The 22,161-nt window shown below is 42.3% G+C and overlaps 1 protein-coding gene across 1 annotated transcript in view; it reads right to left on the reverse strand.

The window, feature by feature from the left end:
- Positions 1-22,161, reverse strand: part of LOC147725092 (uromodulin-like) — a 124,283-nt gene that overhangs the window by 53,376 nt on the left and 48,746 nt on the right. The window contains exon 5 of the mRNA XM_086966539.1: positions 12,958-13,117. Within this exon, the coding sequence (XP_086822665.1) occupies positions 12,958-13,117 (160 nt within the window). The remainder of the gene's footprint in view (positions 1-12,957; positions 13,118-22,161) is intronic.

A 22,161-nucleotide genomic window follows, 5' to 3' on the forward strand; every position in this document is an offset into this window, starting at 1 on the left:
GTGACACATATCGCTTAATTACAATGCTGATCACACTGAGCTTATGACTGATGTCTTGGCGGGCGTTTTCCGATTTGCCAAAGCCAGGACGTTTCCCCCGCAGTATTACAATTCAACTACTGCTACTGCGTCGGTCACATGTTCAGTGGAGCACATATCCCCCAATATGTCACTACAAATGTGTACACACATGACTGCAATATGCCAGTTAATGGAGATATATACTGCTAAGGGACTTATCTGGATTCTGGTACCCTCAGTATCGTATTCATTGGGGTACAACTTCTGAGGTGTAGGGGGGACCTGGAGGAAGGGATCCACATATATGTATAACAAATCCATTGCTTAACGACTTAAGCAGTCAGTCGGACCGCCATGGTTGGGTCATCGGAAACACACATCAGAATCCGGACAGCTGTAGGAGATCCATGTACTGCTCAACGCATGCTGTTTTTCCTCCAAAAACAATCTGCGAGGTCGGAGAAAGGTTGTCGGAGTCTGCAGTCTTTCAGTGGTCAGTTAGAATATTGGATCAATACATCATCGACTGCTTCTAATGAGACAGCAGCGGTCTAACCACCTCTAATAGGACCGTGGAAGTCAGTCCAACGGGCATCGAATCAGGCCCATAATGAGGATCCTTTTATATGTCAACCTAAACAATGAAGATTGAATGTTAAAATTCTCTACATCAAATAACTTACCAAGCCTAAGCCATTGTAATACCTGGATGATGGAAAGGACCTTCAAAATGTGTTTCAAATCATTCACTCAGATATACACCATATAATGTCAAAATACAAATACCCCTTTTTTCAGGCAGTAGAATGAAATACACAAAGCATAACTTACAAAACTTTAGACCTAAAAGAAATGACTACTAACCACAAAATATAACCATGGACTTTGAGCAAGTCGTGAGTAAAATCATTTAAAATATGCACCCGACAAAGCCATGCACGTCTTTGACTATCATTTAACTCAAAGCATTAGGAAATACCTCCAACCAATGTGCATTAAGTGTACAAGGTTCTACAAACAGCCAATTTGCTTTTGAAATAAAAGAACATGATAGCACTAGTCTATGCCTCTGTCACAGAGATAGCCAACCAAAACAATTTGTTAATAGAAATCCTTTTCTACCAACAAAATGAAAAAAACTATGCCCTCTAATGGATTATTTTGAATACACTTGAGTTGGCAGACTGCATCACATCAGACACAGATGCCAACTGAAATTCCAAATACCATGGTGGAATGTCTATGACAGCACCTTTTCACATTAAAAAGAATCAAATAAAGCAGGGGAAGGATGGCATTATGCCTTCCAGTCCATGTAGGAGATAGGATCTGCTTACTATGGTTGCCCCCACTTTTTGATGGTGTTTCACTGTTTTTCGACCTTAGTCTAGCAGGGGCCTGCTATCCAAGACCCCAGCCTAGCTGCTTCCTCCCTAAATTGATTACCTGTACTTTAGCTACACTCCAGTTTGGATACTGAGGCATCTTTGTGAGTCCCTAGTATATGGTACGCTAGGTACTAAGGGTATATGTACCCCAGAGGCCTACCAGGTGCAGAAGCATGTAATATGCCACCCCTGGGAAGCCATTCAAAATGGCACCACAGGACTTCTACTGCAGCCTGGGTAAGGTGCATGCACCCTTTACTAAGATATAGGTTACCTAAATCTACCTTTATTCACTGACACATGTAAGCCACTCCTATGGCAAGCCTTATCAATCCTGAAAGCAGAGTGCTTGGTTTTGTGTGAGAGAGTGCCCATGCATGAGCAGAGCCCCTCTGCAGCTTTCTGAGCCTATAATCTGTGGCTGTTCTGTGATGCAGCCAGACCATATACTCTTAAATGCATTTTAACCTCGTGGTAAATGCTAACTATGGAATGGCTGCATGGAAACATGTTGTCTTTGGTGTTAAACACTTTGAAATCCTACCCCCCCCACCAGTCCTGGCAGCAGGGATAGCATTCCACCCTTCTAGAGGGCGAGACATGTACACATTGGTCTGCCCGGTAATAGTTTAAAAGAGGCCTGACATCACAAAATGGATGCTGCGGCCACAGACATGAGTCTGGCCTCCTGCTGCTGACCAAAACTCCAGCAGGGGAGGCCTGGACAATAGGTTTTCTGTTACAGGAAGGTGTAACCCCCTCCCAGACAGACGTTAGTGTATTGGGGCTTGGTGGGTGCACCCTGTTTTCAAGTCTGCACTGGGGGCACATTTGGTGTCCCTGTGCATAGACCAGTTCAAACCAGTTGCAGGGTCTACCAGCCCCTGCTCTGGTGCAAAACTGGACAAAGGAAATGGGTGTAGCTACCCCTTTTTCCAGACCCTTCATAGGTAGGTCCCCAGAGTATGTCCAACCCCTTTTCTTAGTATAAGTAAGGGAACCCTGGCAACAGGACTTTAGGTTAAACCTTGATGAAACTCTGAAACTGAATCCTGGAACTTCGACGCTCTACTATAAAATGAAACGAAAAGTACGTTTTTCTATAGCGCAACTGCCACAACTACTGGAGTCTCCTGGCGCTGTAAGTGACAAGAATCAGCTTTATAGAGCAAGACCTAAATAAGGTCTAGACAGCAGGCATCCGGTATGCCAAAGATCCACGTCTTTAATGCTTTTCTGAACTGCCCCTCCTGTTCAATTACTCTAAGTTCTTTTGGCATACGATTCCAGGCTTTTGCTCCCAGAACAGTGGCTGATATTCCGCCTCTGGTAGCTAGTTTGAATACAGGCCCCTTGAGCAAAGCTTGCAGTGCTGGTCCTCAGTGTTCTTACAGCGTTATAAGGCCTACATCTTACTGAAAGATATGTTGGACCGAGGTGACAATGTGCTCTAAATGTCGTCAGTAAAAGTTTGAACAGACTTCTTTAATGGACTGGAAGCCAATGAAAGGTCTTCAATGCAGCCAAAGCTCACAACCTACATGGCAGTCCTAGGACAAGTCAGCCTGCAATGTGCTAGACTACCTGAAGTGTCCTTAGGATGTTTTTTTTTAATTCCTGCAAGGAGACTATTACAGTAGTCCAGCCGCAATAACGTAAGAGCCACCGCCACTGTCTTCTTAGCCAATGGGATCAAATAAAAAAACGTTCTCAAGGTTTTTATAAGCCTAAAACAGGTCCCAGTTATTTTAAAAACATGAGGTTTAAATGAGAGGGCGGAATCGAACAACACGTCTAGATTTTTTGCAACTTTCATCGTCGATGGAGGGGCTGTGGTGTTATCTGGCCACCAGTCCTTTGGCTGAAAAAGGTTATTTTTGCCGATGGGTAGGATTTCTGTTTTATCAGTGTTACAGCAGAGATGGTTATCCTTCATCCATTTTATTACTGCTGTAAAACAGGATTAAAAGTTTTCTCCCACATTGGTAGAGTTCTTGTCTAGAGACAGGATCAATTGGGTATCATCGGCGTACGACGTGATTTCGATCCCATAGTTCGAAATCAACGAGATAAGAGGGGCCATATATATGTTAAATAGGAGAGGACTTAAAGATGCCCCCTGAGGTACACTCATGGAGTTGGCTCGTGCTGGTTACAGGGAGGATTCCAAGGAAATCACCTGCTTCCTATTTGACAGGAAAGATGTGATTCATGACAGTGCAGAATCAGATATACCGCAAGATCTCGGTCTGGCTAGCAGGATGGTATGTGATATGGAATCAAACGCTTCAGACAAGTCTAAAAGGATTAAGACTGCCTTCTTGCCATCATCCATTATGAATTTTATGGTGTCTGATATCTCAAGTAGCGCCGAATCGGTCAAATGTTTTGGTCAAAAACCAGATTGTCAGGGATGGAAAATCTGTGCTGACTCTAACTAACTCGAAAGTTCCTTGTATACAATTTTCTCTGTAATTGTACCTAGAATAGGTAAAAGAGATATAAGACTGTAATTAGTAAGATTTGAGGGATCGATGTTACATTTTTTCTTCAAGGGTTTTACTGTAGCAAATTTCCACTCATCTGGCACAGTCCCCATGGCAAGTGATGAATTCACAATATCATTGATCACCGGGTTGACAATGTCGATGATGTGATGTAATAACGTTGGAGGGCAGACGTCCAATGGAGAGCCCTATTTACAGGCAAATATTGCCTCCTTGGTCTGGGAGAGAGTGGCCAGTCAAAAGGCTTGAAAGCCAGATCTATCACCTCCTTTTTCTGACACCTGTCCCTCAAAAAGCTCTGAGTAGGCCTAGGTCAAAAAGTTCTTTTGAATGGCCTTGCTCTTATCTTTGAAGTATTTTGCGACTTTATCACATAGTTTCTGGGAAGGAGGGATTTCTACATGTATGCCCATGGGATCTGTAAAGGATTTTACAATTGTAAAAATCTCTATTTGATTATGCTTTGCCAGAGTTATTTGATGATGAAAATATTCTTTTTTTGCTGATTTGATAGCTGAATGGTATCTTTTCCTAAAACGTTTTTAAAAAAAAGTAGATTAGATATATTATTTCCCTTTCTCCATCTGCGTTCCAACTGTTTAGACTACAGGTGAATTCCTTCTAGTTCTTTTGAGAACCAAGGGTCCTTATGAATTTTTCTTTTACTCAATCTGACCGGACGCTCAGTAAGATGCAGTTCTTCACCTATAGACAATATCCAGTTGTGAAACCGGCGGAAGTCCTCTCCTGGTTCACCTATGAGAATTGTGACCTTATCATGTCCGACTGTTTGCAATGAGGCATTAGTAATTAGACGATGCCACTCCTTCCTTGGGGCCCCTACTTCTGTCTATCCTTGTCAGGGATCGGAATATCTAATGGAATGAAGCAGTGGTCAGACCAGACCTGTGGAGTTAAAGTTCCTGTCTGAAGTGGGCTAAAGTTGGTTCAAACGGCATCCAGGGTATGCCCAGCCCTGTGTGTCGGCCCCAAGACTATTTGCTTCATACCCAACAAGTGAACCGTTTCCAGATAGGATGTAACCCTTGGGCTGTCAAAGCATTCTAAATGGAGCTTGACATCCCCAAGTAGCGTAAAGTTTGCATATCTAAGCATAGCTTTGCTAAGTGCATCTACAAGTAAGTCCAGGAATGCCTTACTATTGCCTGGAGGGTGATGTACCAACATCCCAGAGAAGGAAAAGGAATTATTGATAGTGCAGCAAAACTCCATATGTTCTGCCCCTCTAAGTCCAGGTAGCATAAAGACTTTCCATTGTAAGGTCTTTCTATGTAAAATGGCTACCCCTCCGACCCGCCACATTCACTGTATACCCTACATATTGTAAATTCAAGTGGCAGAGCAACCGGGATATCCAGGTTAGAACCGTCTTTTAACCAGGATTCTGTTACACATAAAAAGTCTAAGTCATTATCCATAATCAATTCCTTGACATCTAGGGCATGATGGCCTAATGATCGTGAGTTAATCATACCTCCTCTATTATGCAGCTGGCATCTATCTCCCTTTACTTCTTCTTTTACTTTTTCCGACTCAAATAATTATATCTGAGCTTTGCATTTATAACATGATATGGGGCCTTTAATTCTATCCACATCTATATAGTGCTCACAATATTTATTGAGATTTAATTCATGCAAATACGTGGCTGGAAGCATTCCACCTGGCTGTAAACTGGCAGCGTGGCTGGCACTCGTTACGTTTCGGGCGCGGACGGCGCAGATGGGCTTGCCTTTGGTGCGACTTCGGCATAAGTGGGGAAAATATCGCGTCAGCACTCCCTCCACACAATCAGCAAAAGCTGTGGTGGACCGGGGAGCAGACACAGGAAATGCTGAAATTTCCAGACAAAGAATGAGGTAGGCGTTCTTGTGATTTCCTATTTCACCCTTTCAAAAGCTTCAAAGTACACAAATGATACTCGCAATCACCTTTAGAACTGATTAACCCCCCAAATAGTTAAGTACTATGGCGCAGTGCAAAAAAATAAATCTGATTTAAAACAGCTAAAAAACAAAGAGGTTAGCTTCTGATGACAGCTGACCTTACCACTAAAGTCTAGAGGACGGAAGAATCTCCCTTGGGGTCAAGGAGTGACTCATCCACTCAAGCAGGCACTCCAAAGCAGATCTGAGTCCCCAGCAAAGCTGAGACTCGCAGCCCTAACGAGTGATGTGGAACCAGAACCCCTGGACACCTTGCACATTTGCTAAGTGCATTAACTTTATGAGCTTTCCTGAAGTCATCTGCACAGAAGATTGTGGGCTTACACTCCATGTGTGTTCCATGAGCCCGCTTCTTGCAATTCCATATGATGCTCCTTCACGATCCATGGTCTGTCAACTGGTGGGTCCCCTCGAAGAAGACTCTACCTTTCCTTGGGCTGTCCTGGTTGCTCCAGACATGCCATCACTCCCTACCAAGTGGTGAGTCCCTCAGACCTTGCTGGTCTGCACCGAAGCCTATCTCTGCTTTCTGTGTGGGTTGCTGTTGCAAAGGCTTGTTGGGTCCAATCTGGAAACCGACACCGCAGCACTCGACATCGTTTGTGGGGCAGCTTATTTCCAGGTCCTAGTCTTCGCCGATGCCTTATGGTCCTCATGGCTGAAGAGTCAAGCTTCACCTTCTTCACCTGAATTCACCCAATATTGGTGGGCATTCGACTATCGCGCCCCTGGTCACTGGCAAGTAACCCAGACTCTGTCCCCTCTGCTTTCATGTTCTTCTCATCTTCACTCCAGGCTTGAATCACACCGGACACTTTCCACTTGGACGCCAGCAACACTTTGCAGCAGATTGCCATTGAAAAGGACGACAAAACACACACCAAAAGACCTATAAGCACCTGTCTTCCCTGGGTGAGGTAACTCGAGTACTCTGGTGCTCCCGTGGGTGTTGCCTCTAGAACCTCCTAGTTCTAAAGTGGTTTTCTCCAAGTCCTCTTCTCAGTGTCCTTTATCTTTAAAATTCAAACTGCAACTTTTCCCTTAGAAGTTAATGGCGATTCGCGGCTGTGTTCACTCACTGCACGTGTCCCCCGTGGGACCCCTGTGTCACTACCTTGGGTGGTTCCTGGTGGCCCCAGCGGTTCTAAAGGCTCTAGGCCTTGTGTCTATGCAAGTGGTGGTTCTTATAGCATTTTCTTAATATATGGTATGGTACGCCGCTAGGGCTCAACATATATTGTGCTAATTTACTGTGTGATATTAAGTTTACTGAATGTACTTTTGCCTCTAGCCTCAATAGAGACTAGTGGGAAGTGTTTAGAATAAATACATATACTTTAAATATATAGCTGGTGTGGTTCTCCTTTCATTTGGTCATTCACGAGATTATAGACTGGTAAAACAAGCGACTTTAAATTCTTTCAAGACTTAGCCTGAAGGCTGCTCTCCAAAGCTACCACTTGGATAACTTTTTATAAAGGTTGTCTTTAAGCTACCATCAATAAGGGTCATTTAGACTGGTGCAAGGTGCCAACTTCTCACAGTCTACACTAGGCAGAACCCAACATACCCTCTATAAATTTATAAAAGCATTATAAAGAGACCTCAGCTACCAACAACTATGATTGGAGGAATTTTTAAAACAAATTGCACCTAAACTTAGCAAATATTTTACGACATTCTACAATTTAAAGTCAAACTCATCAAATGCAACAAAGAAGTAGGTTACTTAGAAATAATAGCCAAAGGCATACTATAAAATCAATAGTAACCTATCAAAGTCCTGAAAATGTAAACAAAATATTTTAATATAAATAATAATCTTATTGTAGTACATCAGTCTAACAATTAAATACAACTTAAACATGTACATGATTTAAACAAAAAATGTAAACATTCCCAACTGGAAAACAAATTTACTCTATCACATAAAATACATGCAACACATAAACCTCACAATTTCAAGTAACAATCACATAATATATGAACAAACAATTATATATAGCATTTCTTACCCAAAAGAAATTAAATAAATATAACTTTCTGTTCTATAGTTGCAAATTTCTCTCTGTATGGACATAGTCAAAAATAATATTCCACCAAAAATGGGAATAAATTTGTCCAAAATGCACCCCCCAAACAAAAAAATGATCCAATAGGGATCTCTAGAAGCAATCCAAAGTACCTAGGATCCATAGGACAAAAAACAAAAAAGTCTTTAAATGAATAAAAGCTCTTTTAACATTGGGTTACTCTAAACGAAAAGTTATTTCCTTTTAAACAAAAAAATGAAAACTAACAATTCCCATAGGACGCATTTGTAGACATAAACCTCTGAAAAAAACATGAAAACCCACCCCCAGAATACATTACATTTAGAAAAATATATAGCCATCACACTTACAGTCTGATTAGGGTAGCAACCTTTAGCAAATGGGACCGACCAACAGGCTGTCGGCAATTCCGCCATAGGCAGTAGGATGAGACCGCCATCACGGGGGTCACAATGCCTATATTTTGCATTGGAGCGGATGCTGCTGGCTGCAGGACATACCGCAGTACAAAAAGGGAACACTACACATATCCCTGCACTGCGTGGAAGGCACCATGCAGTGCCTGCTACATGGTACAGGGGCATGTAGGGGGGAACTATAGGTACCCCACAGAATCCACATCTGTGGTCCAGGGGTAAGGAGACAGGCCCCCCAAGTCCCTTTCCCCCTGCCTTTTCATGGCAGGGTGACCGCAATGAAACGGCGGGCAGAAAGGGATGTCGTAATCTCTATAGCGGTGCCTGGCAGGCACCACCACTATTGTAGGTAATTCAACTCTCTCCGATGGTCGAGCCCGTCGGATCCGTGCCACCCATCTGACCGCCATTCTAATGTAAAAGAAATTCTCAATGGCAGTATGTAAGGTACAGTAATGTCAGGGGGCAAGAAAACATACACACAGAAGGTTGCTATAACAAGATTTATAGTCTTATATACATTTTTTACAATTAAGAATAAAGTAACATTGGTGCATTTTGACCCCATGTGAAATGGAACCTAAATGTGAATCATAACGTGGTCCATTATATACAAGGTTTCCAAGAGTTCCAAGAACGACCATTTATACATCCATATTTGACAGCATTAGTATACAATGATACACTTTGGGTAGTGACTCATTCTCTTGTGATTGTCGATGGCGTTTCGACCCCTTTGTGGGTGGGGGGTCTCTTCAGGACTAAGGTTGCAGGGACATCAGACTTTGTAAATGCGCAGCCTTGGTGAAAGTGTGCCACAGTGAAAAGTGAAATAAAAGTGACTCTCATGAGCAACCGGCCGGGTTCTCTATGTGAGGCATGGCGTGCACTTTATATAATGTTGGGCTGGTCACTCCTGTTACAGCACGCTACAGCCGTAGCTGTGCTAATGTTCCCTTGATTTGTTCAGCCACAATGGACTGTGGTTCCAGGATCGTAGTGTGTCCGATACGATTTCTGGGTATGTGGCATGCGGGAAACCTCATTGGGATGGTGATAGGACTGCTAATGATGGGCTGTTGGTGGCGGTCCCACTGTTATCATAATCAGGCCTTTAATTTTCAAAATATAAGTAGCATAACACGATTTAACAAAACATAACAATACATCACTAAAACCCCAAACTACAAACTTGTGAAAAACAGTACTACTAATATACCAAAGTGTAAAAAATCCAACAAAATAACGCAAGAACATAGATTTAAAATAGCACACATAGATTACAAAATAAAGGGTAGTTTTAAAATAAAAATTGCAGCCTAATGAGTAATTAAAATTTTTAATAAATGTATGAAAAATGTAAAATAATATTAAACATGTTAACAAAATAGAAATATAAATCATAAAAGATACAATTATGCAATATGAACTGAAAAATGTATGTTAGAATTATGTTGGAAAGATGTATTTAAAGCAGCTTAAAAACTGTTAATCAATGGAAAAAGTGAAACATGTACAACATACAATACTATTGAAACATCATTTTTTTTTTTTTCGTAATTTCACTACATGTAAATGTTTATTTTTAAGCTGATATATTCATGTTTAAAAATGTAAAATTATACATTAAATAAACTTTGAAAACAATAACAACTCAAGACAAATGTGATACATGTATTTCTTCCATAAAATGTATTTCATTATATTAATGATTACAAACATAAAAATTAAAAAATGGTATTTCGATAGACCAACAGTTATTTCTACTGCATACAAAAAAAATTAAAACAAAGGATTCAAGACTAAAATTAAAAAATGTAATATTTACACTATAACATGAACCAGTTCTAAGAAAATGTTGCACATTAAAGGGGTGACATTTCCTATCCCCACTCTATTCTAGTACAATTTGGGGAAGGTGTTGGACACTAAAGGGGTGACATTTACTATTTCCACTTCAATCTAACCATATTGAGGGAAGGTGTTGAACACTAAAGGGGTGAAATTACCTATTCCCACTCCACTCTAAGCCAATTTGAAGAAGGTATTGGACACTAAAAAGGTGAAATGTACTATTTCCACTGCAATATAAAAAAGGTAAAACAATTAAAAACGTCATATGCACAATTAATACTCCCTGCTCAATTTTGTATCTATAAAATAAGATAAATATAATCTAAAAATACGATAACCGGAACTACAATACTTCATATTCATATTTAAAAATTAACATATATAAGATATGTATTATTCCTAATAATCATTTATATATTACCAAACATATCTGCTAACATTAATAAATTTAACACCATAAAATAAAAAATAAAATAATAATCCATAATTAACAATCATAACAACACAAAATCATACATTCAATTAAAAAAATACATTATAAAATGTAAATATCTTATATAGGAAAATGTAAGATTATTTTACTTTTTTCAAATAATTTTGCATATATTTTTAAATTTTGTATTTTGTTTCATGTATTTGTTAAATGTCAAGCCATTCATATGTAGTTTATTTCATTAAAAATTATAATTTTTCAAAATTATTAATGTATCAGGGAAGTCTGTAGGATAGCCTTAGAACTATCTCCCAAGTAATGTCTGCTCAATACGTGGGACGCCGCAGACTTCAATCGAATAGACCAAATATGGGCAGCCACTGACTTTATGTTAACGAAGCGTAATATAGTCTTTAGATATAGTTGGATCGAAACAGGATTTTGATGGGTGCATGTTGGCTGAATGCGCAGTCTACACAAATAGAGGATGCCCTAAGCAGTGGGACAAGATGTGGGGTAAATGGAATATATATTGAAGCAATACTTGCTCCTCCCCATTGATGCTAGAGCATGGGCCAACAAGGCTAACTCCAAATACAATCCAAGAGTGAGGGAGGGTGCTATAGGAAAAGTATTGTGCTTAACTGTACCATCTGTTCAGGATATATATCGGACAAGTTAATTGCATTGAAATATGTGATTCTAATAAATGCCAATAATCAGTTTAATAAAAAATGTAAAATTGAGTAAAATATTAATTTGCATATCATTATAAAAATTCATCTACAATGTACTTTTGAAAATTCACTAATTTGCCCCAACCTTATACCATAAAAACCGAATGTGCCACTTCAAAAACATGTAGAACACCTTTATTTTTACAACATAAAGTACAAATTTCCAAAATTTCATGATTCATATATTTTCTTTCAAAGAAAACAATAAAAAAATGTGTAAACATGCAAAAACCAACACACTACAATAAATTACATACTAATTACAATCTACAAATGATATTACATAAAGCTATATTTGCTAAATTGACATTTTTCATACAAATATTACAAACATCTCTTAAAAGAATTGTTTTATCTTCAAATGTATTCTTGTTGATATTTTTGCATGCAGATATTCTAGACACAATATTTTTATTTTCCTTAGGTTTTTTTTCAATATTTTGTCCAAACACCCTTAAGACATAGGGGCACATTAGGATGGTGGGCGGACTTTGTCTGTCCGCCATCCCGTCGTACAAAGAGACCGCCCGCCATAAGGTCAGGGGTCCCATGGCTGTCATTAGGATGCGCCTGCCACAGTGGCGAGCGCATCCAGCATTCCTGACATTGTGGCGGGCGTTGCACTCAGCACCGTCCACCACAATGCCAGGAAGGTATGTTGTGCACTTCCATGCACAACATGGCAGGCATCGCGCGGTGCCTGCCATGTTGCCTATGGAAGTGCAGGGGGGTACCATAGGTACCCCCCATGTGCACCCTCGACCCCCCCAGAGTCCCTGGGGGCACGCAACAGGCCCCCCAAGCAGACTCCGCATGCCTTTCTGTGGCGGCAATGCCGCCACGGAAAGGTATTTCAAACCCCACATCATAATATGGCTGGCGGTGTCTTTCAGACACCGCCACCATATTAAAGCCTTTTCCACCCGGTCGACTTCTCAACCGGGCGGAAAAGCGTCCGCCACAGACCCCCACCATGGTAATATGTCGGGGTCTTTAATGTGAGGATGGCGGGCGGATCTCCCCCACCGAACCGGGGGTGGCTACCACCGGCCCGGCGAGGGCGATCCGCCCGCCATCCTAATGGGGCGCATAGTCTTCCACCCAGTGTTTTGCTTAAGGGTTATATCTCATCAAATTTCAATTCCTGAAAACATTACTACCTATTAACCAATTACACAATGTGACACATTAGTTGAGGTGGTGGAGTACCTAGTTCAAGTTATAATTGAATTCCTTGTCAGGGTGAACTACTAAAGTCAACAAAAATAACTGAGCTTGTTTCATGGTAGTGCAGTCAGGCTTAACTTGAAGGAAAGTATTTATGCAGTACCAAACTGTAGTAAAGTCATGAACCAACACAATAAAAACCCCAACCCAAATTAGGAAAATAATGAATACGTTGATTCTGTTTGACCATTCATGTCTCTCTGTACTCACGCAAACTCCTCACTGAGAAAAGTCCCACCGTTCATGCCAGTAGCTCACTGACTGTTCTCACACCTACTTCAAGTTGGGCTCTTGCATCTGCTTGTTTAAAAAAGAATTTACATTCTTTTTCTGCATCAACCCCCATCACTTACCAGGCAGTTATTTGATCGTGAGATTGGGCACAGGGACACATCACATTTCATATATACTTCAGACTGGTCTTTAAACATGAAGGTCTCGATCTCAAACATGACTTGCAGGGAGTGGCCATTTTGAATCACATGTACGTTCACATCCTGGGTCACTGCACAGCTGTAAAGAGAAGAGCATTGTGAAGGTAAAATTAAATGCCTGCTTAGAAAGCACAACATACCTAAAGGTAGATGACCCACGATGTGTGCTTAATTGCCCTACAAGGGCACTGGGTGAGATGTCCTTCTTGCACAGATATTGTGTGAGTGTATGAAAGTGAAAGAGATTTTCAGTCTTTTTTATAAAATCAAAACTGATGTCCAACAAAGTAATAAGTTCTCAGGGTGCGTTTGGTTTTCCGTTTTTTATTAGTGACATGACTATAAGATTATTTGCTTCTGAATAATGTATAAACAAATTTCACTTTCCATTTTCTAGTTCCACTTTAATGGCACAAGGGGACTTAAAGCCAGCATGTGTGTTAACAATCATTCTATTAATGTGTTGCTCCTTCCGGGTTTATATATAGTATTGATGGGGTTCTGTAGTCAGTTGGGCTCATGGGGCTGCCGCCAAAAGCACTGTTGCAGCTTGCCTGCAATTCCACTGTGTTTAAATGAGTCTCACCTGGGTGGGGAGACACAGAGGCTCCCATCCAGTTAGAATCTAAGATGCTGATTGCACAGGGTGATGTCACTATTGCATCAGCATCTATGGCCCACTGGAAATGTAGTCCCATGCCTATGTGTTACCATGGCAGTTTGTTTCATAATTTAAAGGCGAAAACGTAGCATGCTACAAGGAGCAGGCTATGTAACTTACATTGGTTATTGAGGGCTTACTGTAAGGAGGATAGAATATAAGGGGAGGAAAGGGTGGAGATCAGGGTACTAAACAGTTCTTAATATTTTAGCACCATATTTCTAACAAAAGGGGGTGCAAGGATGCCTTAAATTCCAGAATTGTATTTACCAAGCTTCACAGGGCCACCTTGTGGTAAATGTGGAGTAATGCAAGGCAGCACAATTCACTACTTGGTGCTACTCTGCCTCATCAGGCGTTCCATAGGTGGAACGCGGGTGTTCCCATGTTCCCAACAATGGATGTTGGTGCATTCCTAGATTTACCATTAGTAGTTTTCCTGGAAATGTGTCAAAATACTGCACCTCCACAGTGGAAGCGTAATGAGAAGAAATATGTAGAGGATTGTTTTTGTGCAGGAAGGTATTCGTTCCTGCACAAAACAAATCCTGCCTACAATGCAGGCACCCTTGCACCATGGTGCAAAGGTACCTGCATTGGCGCTGGCATCAGTTTGTGCACCAGCACAGTCAGAGAGCAGGAATGTGCTGAATAACATTAAATATTGCACATTCCTACCCACTCTCTTTCATCCATCTCATGGCAGGAAGGTGACTATTCAATATATGTTCCATAATGTATACAAAAATCATTTAAAAAATAAGTAGACCTTCATAGATATTATAATCAAAAAGGCCAAGTACATACTATCTGTCAAAACAGAGTAGGTAAATGTTGAAACAAGGGGTAACCTTGGGGCCGGGTTGAGTTTGCAGAGGTTCTGAACCAGAGGCAGGCCATATACATGGAAGAGGAAGTCTGGATACCTCCCTGTATGTGAAGGAGTTATGTTGGTGACAACATCCCCCACAAGATTTTTTTTATTGAGTCCGACTATGTGGGTCTTGAGTCCAAACACCCACTGCTGTTCTTTCAGTAGGAGAAAGCCAACTTAAATCAGGAATAATTTGATTCATTTGGGGTTTTCAATTTCCGCCCCCTCATTATGTTCCCATTGTGCCCTTGTTCCAAAATGTATGTAGTGAGTTAGATAGTTGTGCAGTGACAGTGTATGTTGCGTCGATTTTCCATGATAGGTATCTTGACCTTGTGTATAGTCATGCATATCATCCTCATTGAGCAGTCGATGGAATAGAACTCCTCCATCTATGTCTTCTTCATTGACTGCAAGAAGCCATTCGACATAATGGACAGCGGGACTTACTAGAGGCTCCTCCGCTACTATGGTGTACTAGATAAACTCCTAAGAATCTTTAGGAACTTTTACCAGGGAATGACCTGCTAGATAGTCAATGGAGGACAACTCACAGAAACCTTAAAAGTGAGAAGCGGAGTCCATCAGGGTTGTTTGCTCTTGCCTTTTCTATTATTGCTGGCAATAGACTGGATCATGAATACATCCGCAGCAAGAAAAATAAAGGCGATCCAGGGAACACCTTGGACACAGCTCGATGACCTGGACTTTTCAGATGACCTGGTCCTACTCTCATATACCCATCAGCAGATGCAAGAGAAGACCGACAAATCAAATGAGCACAACTTAGCCTCAATATCCACAGGGGAAAAACTCAGATTCTGAATGCTAGCACGGGAAGCACAACTGCAGTCACTGGAAGAGGTTGAGGCACTCACCTGGGCAGTGTCATGCAAGCGGAGTGGCACTGATGCTGACATCCAGTGAAAGTTTTCATCTTTGATAAACCTTGTTTTTTACTCAAGAACGAGATAAAAAAGAGTTTTGTCATATTGTATTGACATGTAGGGGACCAGAAAGTCTCCAGAAGCGTTTTCATTGGTTGGCAGGTTCTGGTAGTTACCCAGGGTAAGACAATGCCCTTTTTGTATGGTTTGGGTTTTTCAGGAAGGCCTGCAAAGACACTTAAGAGATAGAAAGACAATAATGCAGCCTAAATACGTAGGCTACACTGGCCACATCTTCATCTTGCACTCCTTGCTTTATGATGCAGTCCAGGTTTCCCGGCGCATCAGAGCAGCAGTGGCGGCGGCAGGACGTGAGTAGCAGCAGCGGTAGTAGGTGGGGGTACCGAATTGCACTGTACCACCCCGTACCACTCAGAGTGAGCTGCGAGAGGGAGTCAGAAACAGAGAGGCGGAAACAAGAAGGCGGAGAGGTGGATGGTAGCTGAAGAGCGGAGATGTTAACGAGGGGGTTTGCCCGGGCCTCATTGCAGCCCAACAGTTCCCGCGGCCCCAGTGGTTATTTTAAGGGCCCCTCCAGTGGTCAGTGAATTAGTACCGACCGCGACCGATGCAGCAACAAGGCTCAAGCACTGCCCCCTGGTCTTTCCGCTCTTCCCCCCTTCATGCCCAGACTGCCACAAACTGTTGCTCTTCCTGCAATCTCTATAAACAGTGACCGGAATCAACCCCATGTCTCGTTGCAGCCACTGCTGCAATAGAAGCCAGGTCCACTTAGACCCTGGTGAGGCCTGGTGTGGCCCACAGCCCCTGCCATCGGACTTTTGGTGGCCATCTTGGTTGGAGCCGCCCCAGTGGGGGAGCATTAATGGCACCCGGGGCCAGGAGCAGGGGCTTTTGGGTCCATTATCCGCCGTCCTTGTCACCGTGGCAGAGAGGTGCAGCACTTTGATGGTGACCAGCAGAGAGGTATGCTCAAATTAAATGAGCTCTGCATGTCATGGGAAGCAGGACTGACTCTCTCTGAATCTTCGTGCCCTCACGGGGCTTTTCAGAGCCCCTGTTGAGGTAAATCCTGTATGGCTCACACCCTGAGGGCTAATAGTTTGGGTGGGCTGCAGGGGGCCAGAGGTCGCATGAAATCAAGGGACAAGGATTGGACCCCGGTGTGGGATGCCGGGTGAACAGTTGGCATCCCCGTCCTTGGGTGGTGGTGTGGCTAGCGGTGGTGTGGCTTAAGATGGTAATCAGCAGGCAAAGACAGTGGCCCAAAGATCATTCAGCCACCCCGCTAGGACCCAGGGCACTGATACTTGCCTTACCAAAGGAGTTAGTTTAAGTCTACCGAGGGACTATAAGGCCACTGACAACCGGGCACCCCTATTGAAAGATGACAAAAGAAGAAAAAGCCTCTCAGCGCCAAGAAACGCCCCCGTAAAGTCCTTCCCCGCCTAAAGTATCACCCAGAATCTCAAGGAGAGCAGACGCAGTCTCTGACAAAAAGTACTTTTTAACGTCCCAGCAGCATGTCTCATAACTTAATTTTTATATAAACTTCCTCCTAATGATGAGAGCAACCTCGTTCCCTGCAATACAAGTGCAAAGTACATAAATCGGAAGCATAAACATCGAAAGACGCCTGTCTCAATCATGCTCTGGGCCGTGTAGCCCCCCAGGAATTAAACATAGACATGCAAGTGACCCACCTGTTGACACCACTGCTCCAACTCAAGGAAGTGTGGAACAGTGAAGGTACTGGATCCTACAACTGGCCAGCCCGGATCTCAACAAGTGGAAAAACAGAACAAGTTGGCTGGTCAAGATGATTAGCAAAAAGATTTGGACCCACGCAGCCAATGTGTACTACGTGGCCAATAGAATTGTATTCCAAAAGAATTTATTATCATTTAAACTTAAATTTCATTAATTTCAAAAACAACAGATATAAACGGAAGACTGTCAGTACAGTTAGTTCAGCAACATGCAATTGTGTATACGATATATACAGATATACAAATATACAAACAATTAAGGTGAAGAATCAAACAATGAACATGTTATCACACCAAAAAAGATACAACGCATAACCATCCAAATCGATTGCAAAGTACAAAATGCTGTTAAGGAAAGTGCATTATTTGGGCATGAAAGGAAAAGAAAACCAGTCCTTAGAACTAAAAACCAATGGACAGGCGGAACTGAGGTGGAATGAAGGTGCCTGCCTGTCTCACAGGACCTGTGATCGAATGTTTGCAGGATTTTACAGCTAGGGCCCGCAGAAGTGGTATGATTTACACCCTAGCTGCACCCTTTGCTTTTGCCACAGGTTGGGGATGTCAACGCGTTTCGAACCTTGGATGTAATAGGTTCTCCTCAGGACAGGAACTGGGAAGGGATTAATCTGCACAGCGGGCACGGAGGCTGCCGGAGTGTAGGTGTACCGCAGTTCAAAATGAAAGTCTGTGCTGGACAAGGTAATTGACAGAAGGCACGATGCCCGCGACGCGGTGCAATCTTGGTTGTAAGGGCGGCTCACATGTTTGGCTCTGGTGCTGCAGGCTGTCTTGCAAAATAGAATTCGAGGGACGGCTGGTCAATGAAGCAGATTCAAGCCAGCAAGCGGGGACCATTCAACCGTGAACCGTCGTGTTGGAGTTTGGTTCCTCTCCACTGCCGCTCCCAGGGAAAATCAGTCAGTAAGTCAGCCGCGAGCACCATGGTCAGGGTACTACTCTGGCAATCAAACAAAATGGAAATGCAAATCGACCAGCTAACCACCACTGCACAAATTCTAGTGGACTTGAGCAACAAGGTGGACTTCATAAAGAACACGCTTGGTGTCAATCAGAATAACCAGCTTCTCACCTGTTTGTGTGTAGATCTCATGGATAAATGGGCAACACTGCCAAAAACCTTTACAGACCCAGCAGTCTCATTAAAAGTTCAAACAGGAGGCACCATCGCCCGACAAACAATAGTAGTACTTCACCAGAGAAGCAGAGAAGTCTATTATTCTCAACCAAGGAACAAGGACTCGATATCCGGAACAATATATCTCAGGGAGTCTTACCCTCGATCTCCCAGAGGTCGAGCCGATTTACCATCCAGTACCACCACAACGGGACCCTTCCCCAAGACTTAATTTAAGTATTGTACAGACAGGTCTAAGTATCCAGCCCAAAGCAACCAAGTCGGTAAAACTACTCATGAGTTAATCCTTACCCCTAAATACTTCATTAAATGCCAACATGACATCCTAAACAGGGGCAATACTTCAACTAGTTAAGCATATCCCGACCCTTACAGAAACACACTCAGACAACCTAGCTTGGATTAAGTTCCTGAGTCTCTCCAGGGAATCAACCTCAATAGGGTTGAGTTGCCACTCCCAGGTGGGGCTAAAACCAGAAGAAATAGCTCAAATGTCTGATTGAAGCATTGACATCACTTTCCTAATACACGAGAAATACCCACACGTACTAGCAGCATCACTGCCAACGAAGGAGGTTCACTTGGTTCTAAGGAGGACAGCGAGCAATGAACCAGGGAAAAGCTCAGTTGCAGAGCCAAGTCTTTACAATGCCTACAGGATAAAAAGTAGGCTTGACCACAGGACAGTCCACATCAGTGGGCCAAAGACTATCTTCACGCATGGCACTCGGACTGGTCCAGAAGGACAGCCACCACGCCGGCGATTCTAACACAATAAATGCTGCTCATCAACAGATCACAAACAGAACACCGGTAAACAATATTCAGCTGTCGATCACATCCTGGAGAGTTGCTGGGCTAAAAAGATTGCTTGGGTGCAATTCAGTAAGCAATTACCTTCAAGAAAATTACATCCTAAGCCTACAAGAGACATGGGCCACCAAACCCCTAGGTTTTTACGAATTTCACTCTGCAGCCATAAAACATAACATCATTGGGAGAGCATCTGGTGGGCTCTCAATCTTTATTAATCAAGCCCGCAGAATAGAGGCAACATTATTAACAACAAACACCGCCAATCTGCAAGGGGTACTGATCTGCGAATTAAAAAGCAACAACATTGCAATTTGTCTTTTGCTAATTGCTATGTCAACCCTGCCTCTCAGCAAAAAAACACAAGTACTAAAAATATTGACAGCAAATATGGACCACCTCATAAATAAATATGTCTCACACTTTCCAATTATTGTCGGGGACATGAACACCAGGGAGCTGGGGCATTCAAAAACAGACTTTAAAAAACAGACTGAATCAGCCCCTGTTCAGTGGCTCCTTTTCACGGAAAATATGGTTTCTGCCCACACAATCAAAAAAGCTGTGGATCCTCTCTGGTTTCCTCTCCCCACCTTCAGGGGTACGTCCATAATTGATTACATCTTTTTCTCGGATAACCTGATAAATTTTTTTAACAAATTTGAAGTGGGAAATAGGGACGAGAGCGATCACAGACCACTGAGGGTATCTCTTCAGCTAAACGGGTAATCTGCAAAAGAACTGGAAACATTGGGTGTTCCAACTGGAGAAGAGCACCACAAAGTTTTGAGCAGAATAAAATGGTGAACAAATCTAGATCCAAAACTCCTGGAGTGGATCATACATAAAGAGTCGAGCTCCACAGACCTAAGTACTGTATCCCCCTTGGAGCTCTGGAAAGCACTCTCGTTGAATTAAAAAATGTTCTTGCGGGACAAACAAGGGAGCGTTCTTGCCCCTTTACTTTTTAATCTCTATACAGCCAACCTGGGAAAAGCCCTGGAGGGGGCAAATCTACTAACACCAAGGCTGGGAGATGTGCCGCTCTAAATTCTCCAATACGCTGATGACATAGTTATAATGGATCACACTAGGACAGGCCTACAGAAAGCCTTAGAAGCTTTGCACAGGTTTAACCAAAAGAACAATATCTTGGTGAACCAGGAGAAGACCAGGATAATTATCTTTGGGAAGTACCACCAAAAGAAGACAGCACAATGGCGCCTAGGTGACCTGCAAATTAGAACATGCATAAGTTATAACTATTTGGGTCTCAGGCTATCGGAAGGGGCCAAACCCAAAGCCCATCTGAAACATCTAAGAAGCAAGGGGGCCTGCATCATCTACAGTTTGAGAAATCTCAATCAAATACTACACAGTCCGACTGCAGAACCCATCCAGAAAGTCTTAAAAGCAAAACTAGTTCCCACTCTTAACTACGGCCATCCAGCCTTCCCTGGAGCCTTCACCAAGTTCCTTACGAACAACCAAATTTCTCCATACAAGGTTTTAGGCATCCCACAACAGGCCAGGAAAGCAAGAGTAAGGTTGGAGCTGGGACTCACCCTTCCGGACATTACCTGTTCAGGGGACATTTTAAAATACTTTATTAGCACCCTGCATGCTCCAGCACCTCTCTGAAAACACAAATTAAAACAGTCTTCGAAGAAGGTGGATTTCCATGGCAGGTTCAGTTGGCAGCAGTCATAAAATTGTTAGACATAGACGTTCAAAACTTGCACAACTTAAACATTTCTACAGCTGCATGGAAAAGATCAGTGAATACACAGGTCAAGAAAATATCCCATGAAAGAGACCTGAAAAGCTTAAACCATCAACCCAATCTCTCATCACGGGACACCTCCTACATAGTGGGAAAACCACTGACCTACTTTGAGCAAGTACTGACAGTTGACTTTGTACTTACCACCATGAATCCTGGCTCCATCTGCTGTGCTATTGCCCAAAGTTAGCTAGCGAGCGGCACCGACTTGTACTTCCCATATTCCGGTCTCACGGTCTTGTAAGATGCAAAGAAGCATCAGACTTGTGTTTCTCTGCTAAACAGCTGAAACAGTTGTGCGGCTAAGGAAATTTACAGAATCAATCCGGGCCGCACTGACACAGAAAATTGAGTTACAAAAAGAAACTACCCGGCTTGCAAGCAAGAGAGACTTGGACGAACTCCCCTCTAAGTTTTTTGCACCTCCACTTTACTGCCAGTTTGGACATCAGTTTTCAATGTTTTACTCCCTTCTAGTTTGTAGCAATTTGTGTGGGATTTTTACTCTTTTTCCATTTTATATTGATAGTATATTGTAACGATTTTAAGTAATTGAATAATAAAGCTTAATACCACTATCACTAGAATTGAAGAAAGGAAGCCAGTATACTACATTTTGTGTAGTTGTTTGTAGTATTAAACACACAGAATAATCTCCTTCACAAAACCTCTTTTTTCATTATAGAGCTGAAGAGAAAGAACAGAGAAGCCCCATAGGCTGCCATTATTTGTCTTTGAAAATAGAAGCTGTCTCTTTAAGAATCCAGAGACCACCAGTATCCCATCATGCCCAGCCAGTGGCAGTTACCTCAGCTCATTTTTTCGGCTCCTGCTTTAAGGACCCCAGAGCTTTGAGCTCTACCAATTTGATGTTTTTCTTCAGAAATTCATTTCTGAATTTAGCTGATAACTACTACACTTAATGACTTTGGTATTACTCTTTGTTTTTCTGACAGAAAGTTTGCAGTTTATCGCTCAAAAATGCCATCTCTTTCTGACAAGTGTCCAGAATATGGTAGGAAGAAGGCCAAGATCGATTCTTACAAAGTGTACTTAATTTATCCTCCTGCTTCTCATATTCATGATTCCTGTTCCATCAGTAAAACCTTTTCTAAGCGTACTCTGTATGACAGAGAGAAGATGAGGCATCAAGGAG

The sequence above is a fragment of the Lissotriton vulgaris genome, chromosome 4_1, assembly GCF_964263255.1.
Source record: "Lissotriton vulgaris chromosome 4_1, aLisVul1.2, whole genome shotgun sequence".
In the NCBI taxonomy this organism is placed as follows: Eukaryota; Metazoa; Chordata; class Amphibia; order Caudata; family Salamandridae; genus Lissotriton; species Lissotriton vulgaris.